Raw genomic sequence first — 13747 nt, forward strand, 5'->3', positions numbered from 1 at the left:
TTTAAGAGCTTGCAACAGAAATATGCGCATGTCAAAGGTTAAAGCTTTAAACCATAAGATAAGATCATCAACACTAATCTTCTCCATTTCTAACTTCCTTTACAATAAATAAAAAATCAACTCAAGAACATCCTTACTCCTCCTTTGGTGTTGTGTTTAGAGGTAGAGACTTTCACTTCCTTCATAAAATAATCAAAGATTTTTGAGCTAGCTTTAAATGAAAATACGAACATGTTAGGGATGTTCAATTTAGGATCAGGTGTAGATGGATGTGGGTGGATTTGGAGACGTTGTTTATTTGCTTGGAAATAGGAATTAGTTCAAGTTATGTACACTACAGGAAAATCTAAGATTTGCTATCATGACTGTGCAAAGGAAATGTAATGGTAGTGAATATCAAGATATTAGCTGCCATTTGACTAAAATTAGTTTTATTTTGATTTTTTTTTTATGCTTAAATAAATCTATGTAAAATATATTTTTTGTTAAAAAAAAACTCATTCTCTCCAAATCACACACACCGGATCACACTATCACAAAACCGTCTCACTTCTGATCTCGATCTTGCTTTGTGATCACCATCGCCTTTATGACCTACATCGTCTCTGCGTCACCACCGCCTTTGTGATCTGCATGCTTCATCTGTCAAAGTCGATGCTCAATCCGACGAGTTTATCAACACCTTATACTTCTACATTTTCGATTCACACAATTTGTCCTCTCTCTAATACAATCAATTTTCTGATCCGTGTTTCTTTGATAAGAACCCTAATTTTTTATTCATTTCACACCATTGTTCAATTTCATACCATTGTTTTTCAAGGTCTACCATGAGTATTTATGTTGGTTGGCTGCTTGGTGGACGGACCAATTTGTGGACACTGAAAATACTTTGTCCCCGGTTGTGAATGTATACTTGACGGGTGTTTGATATTGTTCGTTCTTTGGCAAGATTATCCATGACTTTATCTAACTAAATCTTATTAGATGCGATCATTGTTTTGACCTCACTTCCTTTCTTTGCAAAAAGTTCAGTAGACATGTAATAGGTTTCTTCAACCAATGAATTACACCCCTCTTAGTACATTGTTGACACACTCAAAAATGTTAGTTGTCATGTGCCTCTAACGTCTCCCTTCATCATGTGTGTATATCCATTGTTTCTTTGGAATATTGTTGACCCACATCACAAGATCATCATACCAATCCTTGACTTTTAGGTCTGAGGGAAGCAATGGTTCGAATCAAATGGCTCAATGAGAGGCATTTATTCGAATTAAAGTGTAGGTTTTAGAAAATGAATAATGCCAACTTGCTTCTATCCTTTCCACTAACTTTCTAAAAACTAATTTCATATGGAGTGAGTGATCTAGAACGTACGTGTGTTGTACAAAAACTTACTAAAGACGAACGTGTTTTGTACAAAAACATACTAAAGGCATCATCAAAACAAAACTATAAATATAAACTAAAAGACAAAATATCTTTTAAAAACTTACTAAAGCTCAGTTTTATTTGTTTTTAGGATACCTTTTGTAAAAGGTAAGTACTAGACAAAATAACACAAAATATACCACTATAACACAAGACATAACATAACATCATAACACAAGACGCATAACAAACTTTTACGTACTTTAACAATTTTTTATCTTGTCTTGTCTTCAAGTAAAATTACCATCCCATCCTTATCTCCAAATTGGAAACCTGCGCCAACGCATTTTGCTTCTCCCACAAGATTAACCCAATTCGTATTTTTTTTCAGACGCATTTTTTCTCATTTGTATTACCACAACAAAGATTAATATTAATATTAATAAATAATTAAAAATTAATAATAAGAAACTTTTTTGAAACTCTCTCATCACTGTTAAATCCCTTAAACAATTACACTTCCAAAAAAAAATTCTTAAACACTAGAACCTTCGTTTCACTCTTCAAAAAAATTAGGGTTTTTCGATTTAGGGTTTAGATTCATAAACCCTAATCATCTTCTTCCCCAAATGGTTCGCTCCAATGGCGTCAAGCTTCTTCTTCGTTCTCTCTCCCCTAATCTCCTCCGCAACAAATCCGTATACTCTCTCTCTCTCGATTACGCTTTTTGAGAAATTTTGGTGGAAAGATTGTTTTTTTGATTGATTTTTTGGTGGTGTTGGTGAATTTCAGGTATATGAAGGAGTGTTGCAAAGGGGATATAGGACATTGAATTCAGGATTATGCAATCGTTCTTCCAAAGTTACTGGAAATTATTTTCACAATGGTATGTGATAAAATAGGCGTAAAAATTTGTTTTTTTCTTTCTTGCTGGTTTGATTGATTTGGCTGTTATTGTTGTGGTTCTAGTTTGTTTTCATTTGAATGATGGATTGTGAAAATAATCACTTTTTTAAACAAAATAATCTCTTTTAGAAGTTTTGAAATTGATGGAATAGGAGTAAAATTCTGTTTTTTTTTTTTTTTTTTTTTTTCTTGTGAAAAATAATCACTTATTATTTTTCACTGTTATTATATTATATGATTTTTAAAACTAATTTAGAGTCTGTTTCAAATGAGAAGCTATTTTGAGTAGCTTCTCTATAAACACGAAAATAGCTTCTGTTATTATTTTCACTGAAAGTAATTTTCATTATGGTAAACAAACACGAAACATCTTCTGCTATTACTCAAAATGAGAAGCTATTTTGAGTAGCTTCTCTATAAACACGAAAATAATCACTTATTATTTTTCACTGTTATTATATAATCTCTTCTGCTAATGTTGTTGCTAATATTTTCACACCTTATACTGATTGCAGTTGGAGATGGTGTTAAATTGAAGAACTGGGTGCTATTGGGAGCAGCAAATACTTATTTGGGGGCAACTAGATCTATTCATGGATCAGGTATAAAGAAATTTTGTTGTTAATTTATGTTATCCATTTCATTCTTGATTTTGTTATGTAAGACTTGCATTGTCCATTATTATTTTGATTTGGTGACAAAGCAGATGGTTTCGTCATATTTAATTATCAGTCTTTATCATCTATGAATTTATGAATCAGTGTATGCGTATTTGTTTATTGTCCATTACATGTCACTGACTTTTTTTGTCCCCTTGACGCATTTTCAGCACCATTGGCAAAGGACTTTTATGATGTTCTTGGAATCAGTAAGAATGCAAGTTCTTCTGAAATAAAGAAAGCATACTATGGGGTATGTTTTACTTAAACCAGTGCCAATATACATCTATTCCTAGGTCAAATATTTTTTAGGGGCACACACCAGACTGATTTCCTTGTAAAACTTTGCATTTTCTTATGTATTTCCTTGTTAAAAACTTAAAATTGATCACATTGCATACTTCGTTTTTAATTTAATTATTTCTAATTTCATATGCTGGGAAAACATTTAGTTTTTTTAGTTTGTGATACTTGTGTTATTTTCCAAGTGGCTGTCTTCAAATAATAGTCTAAATTGCACGAGGAAGTGTTTTATATCATGTTGCTCTCATAAAATTGAACCATGTTTTCTATTTGCATTAAAAATCTGCACTTGAGACCATTTTTACAGCTCTCTTAGCCAGAATATAAGTCCTCTTGTATTATTATTTTAATGTTTGCATTTCACATACGTTTTGTGCCTAAAAATTGCGAAAATATCAGTTACCTCAAATTTTTCCTTCCTTCTTTCTTTCTCTCTCTCTTTTTTTTTTTTTTTTTTCTTTCTTCACATATGGTCTTCAAACATATTTGACAAGCATAAGTTATTTGCACGAAATGATTCTGTATTTTTCTTCTAATAGTCTTTTTTTATGTTCTTCAGCTTGCAAAAAAGTTACATCCTGACACAAACAAAGATGATCCTGAAGCTGAAAAGAAATTTCAAGAAGTTTCAAGGGCATATGAGGTGTGCCCTTAATGCTCTTGTTCTTGATACTATTTAGTGGTTTATTTTAAATTGTATGATTTGTGAACTGACTTTTGGTCTCTTGGCCTTTCTTCCCCATTCTTTATGTAATTGCATTGTAGGTTTTGAAGGACGAGGAAAAGCGTCAAGAGTATGATCAGGTTTCATTTCTTTCCAGTAATTTTCTCTTTGGTCAATTCGTTGATCATTTTATCTTGTTACTATGTGTTAGGCCTACTATTATTAGTAAACATTATTAGGCAGTTATTATTTTATTAGGCAGCAATTATTATATTAATGTGGAACAGTTACGTATTAGGAGGCAATTATGTTTATAGGCATTTATACTAGATATATAGGAAATCTGAAGGACAATGGCGGCTGACATTTTATTGGGGACTGGTTATTGGTTGGGAGAGAACAAGCTCTCTAATTCTTGGAAGGGAGAGACCCAAGACTCTCGAAATTCTTGGGAACCCGTTGTAATTATTTAATTAATTAATTTGTATTTTGGTACCTGTTGAGATAAATAGAAGGATACATAATTTATCATATGCATGAGACTGTAATTTGTAGATTAATAGTAACAAATAAGCACATAGTTGGATAACAACGAAAATAAGAACATAAGCAAAGGACATTTGTTTATGGAGATTGGGGAACTGAACCTAAATTTTTTAGAGATTTGAGAGAAAAAAGTAGGGAATGGATTGGGGATGAATGGTACATTTCTTTTAAGTCTATTGCTATTATTATCTTATTTATTTGTTTAACCGGTTTCATCTAAATTAGTTCCACATGGATATGTAGGTTGGCCATGAAGGTTTTGTAAACCGAGAAAATGGTTCTGATGGTGGCTTTGGTCCCTTTGGAGATGGTGGCTTTCCCTTTAATCCTGTAATAACTTGCCGGTCTCTTCAACTTTTTTTTTTTTTTTTTTGAAGAATCTTCAACTTTTTTATTAATCTTGTCTTTTAGTAGATTTCTTTCCTTTTTTAGGCCAGTCTGCATTGTAATATAAATTTCATCAGGATTTCTTTTATAGCAATAATAAATAGTCATTCTAGTTTAACGTTGCATTGTTAAATGCTTACAAGCGCTAACTATCCAACTGCACCAGGCAAAAGAAAGAATGATCAATTGAGTTTTAAAAAAAGTTGTGCAAATATCCATGTTTAAGACTCAAGCATTTGTACAAACATCTTTTTTTCCCAAGTAAAAGCCATATTAGTATATATTGTGTTTGGTTATGCATCTGTTCTTTTCATGTTATAGTAGAAACTTTGTAAATTATTTCTATCAATAATTATAATTGTCCCTTGAGTTATACATTCCATTGAAGACTAGTATGTATATGTATATTACTTCTCTGATTAATCTCTCAACTGCGATCAGGATATTATCCATGACATCTTTAATCGGAACATTGGCGGACAGGATGTTAAGGTTCGTTTTTATTTCTATTTGGATTGGACATCTTTCACTATGTTAAGGATTTGTTTGAGGCAATAAATCTAAATCTATTTTTCAGACGTTTGTTGAACTTTCCTTTATGGAAGCTGTCCGTGGATGCGCCAAAACCATTACATTTCAAACAGATATGATTTGTAACACTTGTGGTATGCTCATATCTTATTATCATCTATATTCTATTAATTAAGGTGTCACCACCATATTCAGTTCTGTTTGTAAGAACTATGCGCCTTGAAAATCACAAATTCTCTCTTTGGCTGACCAATTGCAGGTGGCAGTGGGGTTCCTCCTGGTACAAGACCTGAAACCTGCAAGCGTTGTAAAGGGTCAGGAGTGGTCAGTATTATCTTTGCCTTGAAATTAAAATTTAACCTTCTTTAACAATGTTAATGTTTGTTTATTTTTTAATTTTTTTGTTAATTTGATGGCTATGTTATATTATCCGGCAGACATCTGTACAAGCTGGCATATTTAGGATGGAGACTACATGTGGTGCATGTAGGGGATCTGGCAAAATTGTCAAGGTATGGTGTGCAAATCAATTATTTTCCGGTAAATTCTCATTTTAGTTTATTGATTATGATATCTGGACTTTTCTGTTATTCATGTTACTCGCTTATTGTTGATCATTTTTTCTTAATTGGAAGTGATCCATTCCCCCCCCAAGATGAGCTAGTGTGAAGTCTTTTGTAGTTTATGATGATGATAGTGACATGAAACACATTCAAGAAATGTTGTCATAGTACAGACCTTTTGTTGATGATACAGTCTTAGGAGACTTTGAGAGATGAGATCGACTAATATTTAGAGATACGGTGGCAAGTTTGAAAAAAATTGTTTCAACCAATATAGAAGTAAAATAGAGTTTATGGAATGCAACTTAGCAAGAACAAACAAATTCTTATATAAGGTGAAAATTGGTGGAACATACAATACCACAAATCACATGTTTTAAGTATCTTAGATCCATTATGCCGAATGACAGTGATAGAGGGGGATTTCAACTACAGTATTGATTCTATGGAGGAATGTTTTAATGGTAATATGTGACAGGAAAATATCACTCAAGTGTATAAGAAACTTTTTTTGCACAAATGTAAGGCTTGCATTGTTGTATGGAACTGAATGTTGGACAGTAGAAAGACAGTAGGGAAGTGAACTGAGTATCCCTGGAATCATAATAATAGATAATTATAGGTTCAACTTGAAGCATATTGATATGGCTATGCCTGGTCTTTCGTACCAATAGCTAATACACTGTACAAATATTATTAATTTTTTTTTGGTTTAAAACAGAGTTTCTGCAAGTCATGCAAGGGTGCAAAGGTTAACAGAGCAACCAAGTCAGTCAAATTGGATATTATGGCTGGTAATCATTATAATTTTTTTTAGAATTTTAATATGCTTTGCTATTATGTGACATATGGTTTAAAATGAGAGAACATCAACTCATAGACCAATTTCCCATACAATTTCCTTTGCATTGTGCTCACTGGTCTCACAGTCTCTCTATCTACTGATGTAGATAATAATTTCTTATTTAGATACTTCTTACCCACTAATGTGAACCAATCTGCCTTCTTTTTTAATTTATTTAAATATTTTAAAAAATTATATAGTCAATTTTTTGTTCAAAAAAGAAAAGACTATAATAGTTACGCCACTAACTATAAGATCCTGCTTTCAGACTAAATAAAATTTGTTTGGTATTAGTTTTAATATGACGATGAGAACAAGCAGTAACAGAAATGAGCTAGAAATTTCTAATTTTATAAAAAAAAAAAAAAAAAAAAAGGAGCTAGAAAATTTCTAGTATATTGTGCTCCATAATTCAGAATTCTGATTTTTGAATAATTTGACTCCATCAATTATGGTGCCAAACAAGACAATTATTAATATTTGCCTTTTCATATTGCTCATGCATTGTGTTCAATTAGGATTTATGACTTTTGGAAAAAGTTCACTGGTTTACATGTTTTAGTTTGCATTTACATTTACATTTATGTTAATATATATTCATACATTTGAAGGGATTGACAATAATGAAACCATCAAGGTTTACAGAAGTGGTGGTGCAGATCCTGAAGGAGATCGACCTGGTGATCTTTATGTTACTATCAAGGTAAAATAATTAATCTCTTCATAGTTGAGGTCATTTCCCTTTTTCTTTTGTATCTCATCACAACCCCAATCATTTTTTCGTCCTTTATCTTCTTGCAGGTCAGGGAAGATCCTGTCTTCCGTAGAGAAGGATCGGATATTCATGTAGATACTGTATTAAGCATCACTCAGGTAATGTGCCTTAATAATAAATTCTTGATTCCTTAGCTTGTGCGGGAACTAATTTTCATGATTGTTTTTGTTCCAACTTTCTTTTTTCTTTTTGGGGGATCTTGAACGTGAAATGTCAAAATCAAGATATCACCCAAGATCGTTTGGGTATAGAAAAATCGTAAATCGTGAGATCGTAACAAGGATCGTAAGATCCCACCCAGTTATATCTTTTTAGGAAAGAGACCATTATATTATAATTAAGAAAAATAATTAATATTACTAAGTATTGAGTATTATATTATTAAATTATATGATTAAATTAAATAGTACTATGTTAAACAAATAACCAATTAACTATTTAAATAATTGTCATTAAAAAAAAAACGATTTAAATGATTTGTTAACAAACAAGTTTTAAAATATATATGAAGTATTTTGTTCAAAAAAAATATATATGAAGTAATATATTAAATATAAAATTTATTAAGGCTAAAAACAATGAAATCATTTAAAGAGTAAACTTAGCAAATTAGCATTCAAAAATTAATATTCCTATAAAAAAAAGCATTAAAAAATAAAATTAAGAATAGCAAGCAATTAGAAGGCACACTTTCCAAAAATAAGAAATCTGCTTTTATTATTAATTGCGTGAAAGGCACGCTCAATTGTTTTGACTTTTCAACATTCATGTCTCTGCGCTTCAAAGCATGTCGTTTTGGGCAACGAAATCTTCCCGCGAACCGGGTCAACACAGGTCGTATGGATCAAAAGGTGTGAATTCGGTCGCCGCTTCCACGATCTTGCGATTTACCTCTGCGCGCCGGCCTCTCCAACTTTTTTTGTACCGCGCTGGCACGGTTGAAGGAGAAGATCGCATGATATCATATGATCTCATGATCTACAGTGCGCGTTTAACAACCATGTCGTGGGATCTGTTTGGAGATTTCAGTGATAATGGAATATCATTGGAATTGAAAGGGATGGTATGGGGCAAAGAAATGGGGAAGATGGGAGGAGAAAAGGTGTGATGTTTTATACCAAGAACCTTATACCAATTCTGCTCCAATGCAGGAGCAGCACTAAGAATAGGAAGAATGTATGTAAAGAATGTAAATTCCCTGGTTATTCGCAAGATCTAGGTCACTCCATTCTCTCCTTCCTATTACTAAGTTAGTAGATCTATCATTTTGAATTGAATAACTAAAGTTTTTAGGCTGAAATCACAAATGAAAAGTTTTTTGTAAGTGTAAATGAAAAGTTCAAGAAAGTGAGTTTGTGAGGGAAAAGGGTAAATTCTTCTCATTCCACCTTCCACCATAAATGTTTTAACTTTCAGTTGGTTTCTATCACTCTCCTCCCTCTTTCCAGGGTAAACCCCCTGCGTTCCTAACCATTGTACTGGAGGGTGCTGGATAGCGGTGAAGATGAAGGGTATTGTGTTTGAGGGTTCCTGGTGATGGTGGTGATAGTGATGAGGGAAGGGTGCCAGTTTGAGGCAGTGACAGCTGTGGTGGTGGACGCTGGATGGTGTGATATCAATGGAGGAGAGTGACCCATGACATGGTGGAGAGTGGAGCCATGGTAGGTGCCACACAGTGCTGGTTATAAAGGGTGCTGTGAGGTGGAGGGTGACAAGCAGTGATGAGTGGTGACAGTGTCCCATTGTGGAAAGTGTCGGGGGTGGAGGGGGCCACATTTTGGCGACAATGGTGGTGGAGGGTGTCGAGCACTGATGGTCACTTACGGAAATAATGAAGTTCACCAACTTTTTGAAACTGAAATTCATAAACATTACTGAAAATGGTTTTTTATATTTTAGAACGGATTTAGTATCAAACTTTTCTTGTCAGGTTTTCATCATAATTTGTCAGGCTTAATGTAATTTCATGGAAGATATTTGACCAAATAAACTTATCACTTTTTTTTTTTAATTAGAATTAAACTAGAATAAATCCAAAAAAATAAAAAAATAAAAACTTAGCAATTATAACAGTTTAATCATTTTTGGGGCTGGTTTATTTGAGTCATTGGTTACAAAATACATTTCTTGTTATATCCCATGTTGATTTGAGGTACCAAATAGAAGAATTGAATGATGTTACAACACTACCTTCACCACTCTTCCCTTAAATAATTCCACAATATGTACAAATGAAAATTTGTGGATTTGAGAGTTTGGTAGTATAAGAGAAGGAACTCAGAATCAGTTTAGTTAGGCTTAGTTAGTTTAGAGCTAGCTAGTTGAGGGATGGCAGCTGTATACAGCTGGCACTCAACTGCTGTTAAATTACTGACATCTGTCAGTCATCCATAGATCAATCTGCTATAGCAGTTAAGTCATCAAACTACTATATATGCTTGTTTGTTACTGAATCTGTTTAATCAATGAAAAACAGTTTTCAGATCAAAAGTTAGTTAAGAAATTCTGTATGAATTCTCTCTGAAATTTACAGGTAGTTTGAAATTTCCTGAATGACTTGTAGTTTATGGACATTTAATAGGATTTGAGGCCAATCTTCAATTTGTCTGCTTTTGGCAGATTTATCTGTTCTTATTTATTTTGATGTGTAGTGATTGGTAGTTTGGTACTGGATGCTCCATGTTCATACACATTTTGTATCTCAAATATGTCTTCAGTTGTCTGTGTTGCCTTATGGTACTCCTAAACATCACTTAAAATAATCTATATTTTCTGTCTTTTTTCAGGCCATTTTGGGCGGAACCATTCAGGTCCCAACTCTTACTGGGGATGTTGTTCTCAAGGTTTGTGGTGTTATTGCAGTATAAATTTTACCACATTTTGGTCTTAGTAACCGATGAAAGTTTAAATGGGGTGTCTTGTTTCGCAGGTGCGTCCTGGAACACAACACGGTCAGAAGGTGGTTCTGAAACAGAAAGGTGAGCAAGTTGATATTGTTTATGGATGATAATTTGGGAGACATTTTGAAGTTAGTTTGAGATTATCTTCTTACTATCATTAACTTGCTTGTCATCCTCTTAACAGGGATCAAGACCAAAAAGTATAACTCATTAGGCAATCAATACGTTCATTTTAACGTCAGCATCCCAGTGTGAGTGTTAGATTTGATGTCATTATTCTATGTGGTTTACACAACTAGAAAACAGTATTTACCGAAGCGCGAAAGCCCTTTGAACCGACAAAAACCTGTTGGAAAACATCCCTTCTGACAGAAAGGAACTAATTGAAAACCATTTCTGGAGGAAGAGTGCCTGGGAAATTACTTCAAATGGAAAAGACTGAAGTATAAAGCATTTTGCTAAAAATACAACTTTTGTAATTTCCGATTGCTTTGTTGTTGGTTCAAAAGGTCTTCTGCACGTCTATTTAATGTTGTGCATTCTGATGGACAAACCCTTCAGAAACAAAAAAATGATTTCCTACAGCCTTGATGTCGGAGATGAATTAGTAAGTTTCAGCCGGCACTGAAGGAAATTCCCGTCGAAACGTGTAAAAATTTCGACGGGTCTGGGCTGTCGATACAAATGTGCAGGAAATAGTTGTTTTTCTTGCAGTACTCATATGTATGATACTTCTGTATGCTTGATATTTAAATGTTTGTTTCTCTGTATCGTTCCAGAAACCTGACAGATAGACAGCGGGAATTGATTGAAGAGTTTCAGAAAGAAGAGCAATATGAATCTTCCGATAAAGGAAAAGCTGCTTCGGCTTCTGGTTGAAAACATCTTGGAGTATGCAATCGGCAAACAATTACAATCAATTTGTGGTCAACCGGGCAAGAAACCGCCGCCTGCTATTGAAGTTTTGTAGAAGTATTAAATTATTTTTTTCTTTTCATTTTTGCCCCTCCACTTTTGAGTATATGTAATATTATCTCGTCATAAGAGATACTCACTAATTCTCAATTAATTTATAAGGTTAGAAGACAGTCCTTCATGCACCTGATGCAGTATCCTAGTCTGTGTTGTATATAATATTCATTAACATAAAGGGGTGCAAGTCATGAATTGACATTCTTTTTGCTTTTATCATAAGTGGAGGAACCTTGATAAATTATATTGGATCATGATGGACAAACTAGTTGACAATTTCTGCATCAATACAGAAAGATCATATATTTATATTTTCTTGATTAGTATAATGATGTTCTTTTGGACTGGTGATGAATATTTGGATCAGTGTAGTGACTATATCACGTGAAGAAAAAAAATTGGCATCAATATTGAATATTCACTTTTGCCATTTTTATTATGAAACCTTACCATTTGAAATAACATTTTGACACTGAAATTTGTTTCTAATTTGTTATTCAACTAATTGAAAGTTATTTGCATTAGTTTCATATATAGAATATTTCGAATGTCAATATCGGTCCTTATTGTTTAAGTTTTAACATAATTTGACATATGAAGGTTAAGTTGCATGTATCTAACCATAAACTGGCGAGTTTTAACATAACTTGTTTAATAGAGCAATCAATCATTTTATTACTTTAAATTATAATTTACCTTCTTCTGGTAATCTTATAAGACAAAGTTCGAATCCGAAACCTCTTTGGATAACACGAAGAGTTTGAATTTAAAACCTTCGAATTCAAGACATGTTTCAACCACTAGATGAAACTATTGAAATTAACTTAGCACTTGTTTGATTGTGCGTTTTCACCACAATTTCTAAAAGCTACACATTCAAGCTTCTTGCCTAACGTGCGGCCACGTTCAACCAAACGTGAGAACAAACACGTACGTAGTGGTTGCTTTGTTATTATGATAAAAACACACATATATCACCATATATGATTGAAATATCTATCGAATCATAAAGTAAAAAAATTGACATTTTTGAAAAATTATTTTCTTACGTTTTATTACTTCAGAACTATTGAAAACTAAGAACAATCAGCAGAACCTAAAACAGACTTAAAACATAATCCCATGATTATTGGAACGTTATTTTTGGAACCAGTACATAAATTACGCCTAAAATAAACGCTTATTTCTAATGGCATTCCAACTTCATGCTCTTCAACTTCACTTCATCACATGATTTCACCTGCATATAAAGAGATAAAGAAAATTAATCTTACTTTCACTTGCTAATAATTACAAATTTCATATTCATGTTAGGAAACTTTTTTGATTCACACACAAATACATTACTATATATGTCATGTCATAATCATGAAGTCCAGAAATTTATTATAAGTCGTATTTTACACATTTAAGTTGGGACACTAGAAGCTACTCCTTCCGTATTTTATTATAAGTCGTTTTATTTTCCAATATTTGTTGTATATGGAAAAAAAGTTTAAAACTTGTTATATTCACAATTCACAATTTAGTGTTAACATTTAAAAGAACCATTTTTCAAAGTAAACAAATATAGAAGAGAGGGGATAGAGAGAAACAAGAAACACACAAGGATCAAAGCTTGTAGCACACTTGTCTGGAAGTTGAGAAGCCATGTTACGATCAACACCAGAAATTGGAGGACCATTAACAAGAACACACAAACATGGTTGCCCTAAAGCCCTAAGGGCATTACAACAAGAATCATTGGGTGGAATTGGACTAAAAGGAGCAACTGCTCCCCTACAAGGAATGAGTTGCACAAGTGATGAGAAAAATGTGCTTGAGCAAGGACTGCTTTGAACTTGTGACACCAATGTTACCATGATTAAAAAAAAACCTAGTAAGGACATAGTCTTATAGCTAATAAAAAACTTCATTTTAATTGATTTGAAATGTTGTGTTTTCCAATTAACACTTTTTTACTATAATAGTTATGCTTGTAGAGTTACTATGGTTTGTATTTATATATACATGTGCATATGCTCATGTCATAAGGTATGGATACCATGTTCTAACAAAAAGGGTCATTGTGATTATGCTTATTTTCATCAGAGACGTCACCATCAATGCGATTGGTACTCTATGGTCACAGTTAGAAGATTCGAAGTTCATGATTTCTCCCAATATTTGTGAAGTTTTTATTTAAATAAAATATTGTAATACATTTTTTTTTAGAGGAACATGTTGTAATACATAGTAAGGTGTGTGTAATTGATTAATTATGATCTCATAGGGTTTTTTTTTTTTTAAATTAGATTTGTACAATCTGAGTTTCGTTAATTTA

The 13747-nt window shown here is 32.8% G+C and overlaps 2 protein-coding genes across 2 annotated transcripts; one reads left to right on the forward strand and one right to left on the reverse strand.

Moving 5' to 3' along the window:
- The first annotated feature begins 1742 nt into the window (after window positions 1-1742).
- LOC11424693 (chaperone protein dnaJ GFA2, mitochondrial) lies at window positions 1743-11714 on the forward strand. The gene is made up of 18 exons (XM_003599036.4): window positions 1743-2072; window positions 2167-2260; window positions 2796-2882; window positions 3110-3192; window positions 3802-3885; window positions 4008-4046; window positions 4696-4782; window positions 5281-5331; window positions 5417-5504; window positions 5630-5694; window positions 5808-5882; window positions 6655-6727; window positions 7389-7480; window positions 7579-7650; window positions 10339-10395; window positions 10482-10530; window positions 10637-10703; window positions 11232-11714. Exons 1-18 carry the CDS (start codon window positions 2004-2006, stop codon window positions 11329-11331), a joined length of 1332 nt encoding a protein of 443 aa, XP_003599084.1. The 5' UTR covers window positions 1743-2003; the 3' UTR covers window positions 11332-11714.
- Window positions 11715-12528: 814 nt separating this feature from the next.
- Window positions 12529-13386, reverse strand: LOC11423892 (protein LIM1). The gene is made up of 2 exons (XM_039831200.1): window positions 13031-13386; window positions 12529-12664 (listed from the first exon to the last, which is right to left on the reverse strand). Exons 1-2 carry the CDS (start codon window positions 13338-13340, stop codon window positions 12651-12653), a joined length of 324 nt encoding a protein of 107 aa, XP_039687134.1. The 5' UTR covers window positions 13341-13386; the 3' UTR covers window positions 12529-12650.
- Between the last annotated feature and the right edge of the window lie 361 nt (window positions 13387-13747).

Source organism: Medicago truncatula, chromosome 3 (assembly GCF_003473485.1).
Source record: "Medicago truncatula cultivar Jemalong A17 chromosome 3, MtrunA17r5.0-ANR, whole genome shotgun sequence".
Taxonomy (NCBI): domain Eukaryota; kingdom Viridiplantae; phylum Streptophyta; class Magnoliopsida; order Fabales; family Fabaceae; genus Medicago; species Medicago truncatula.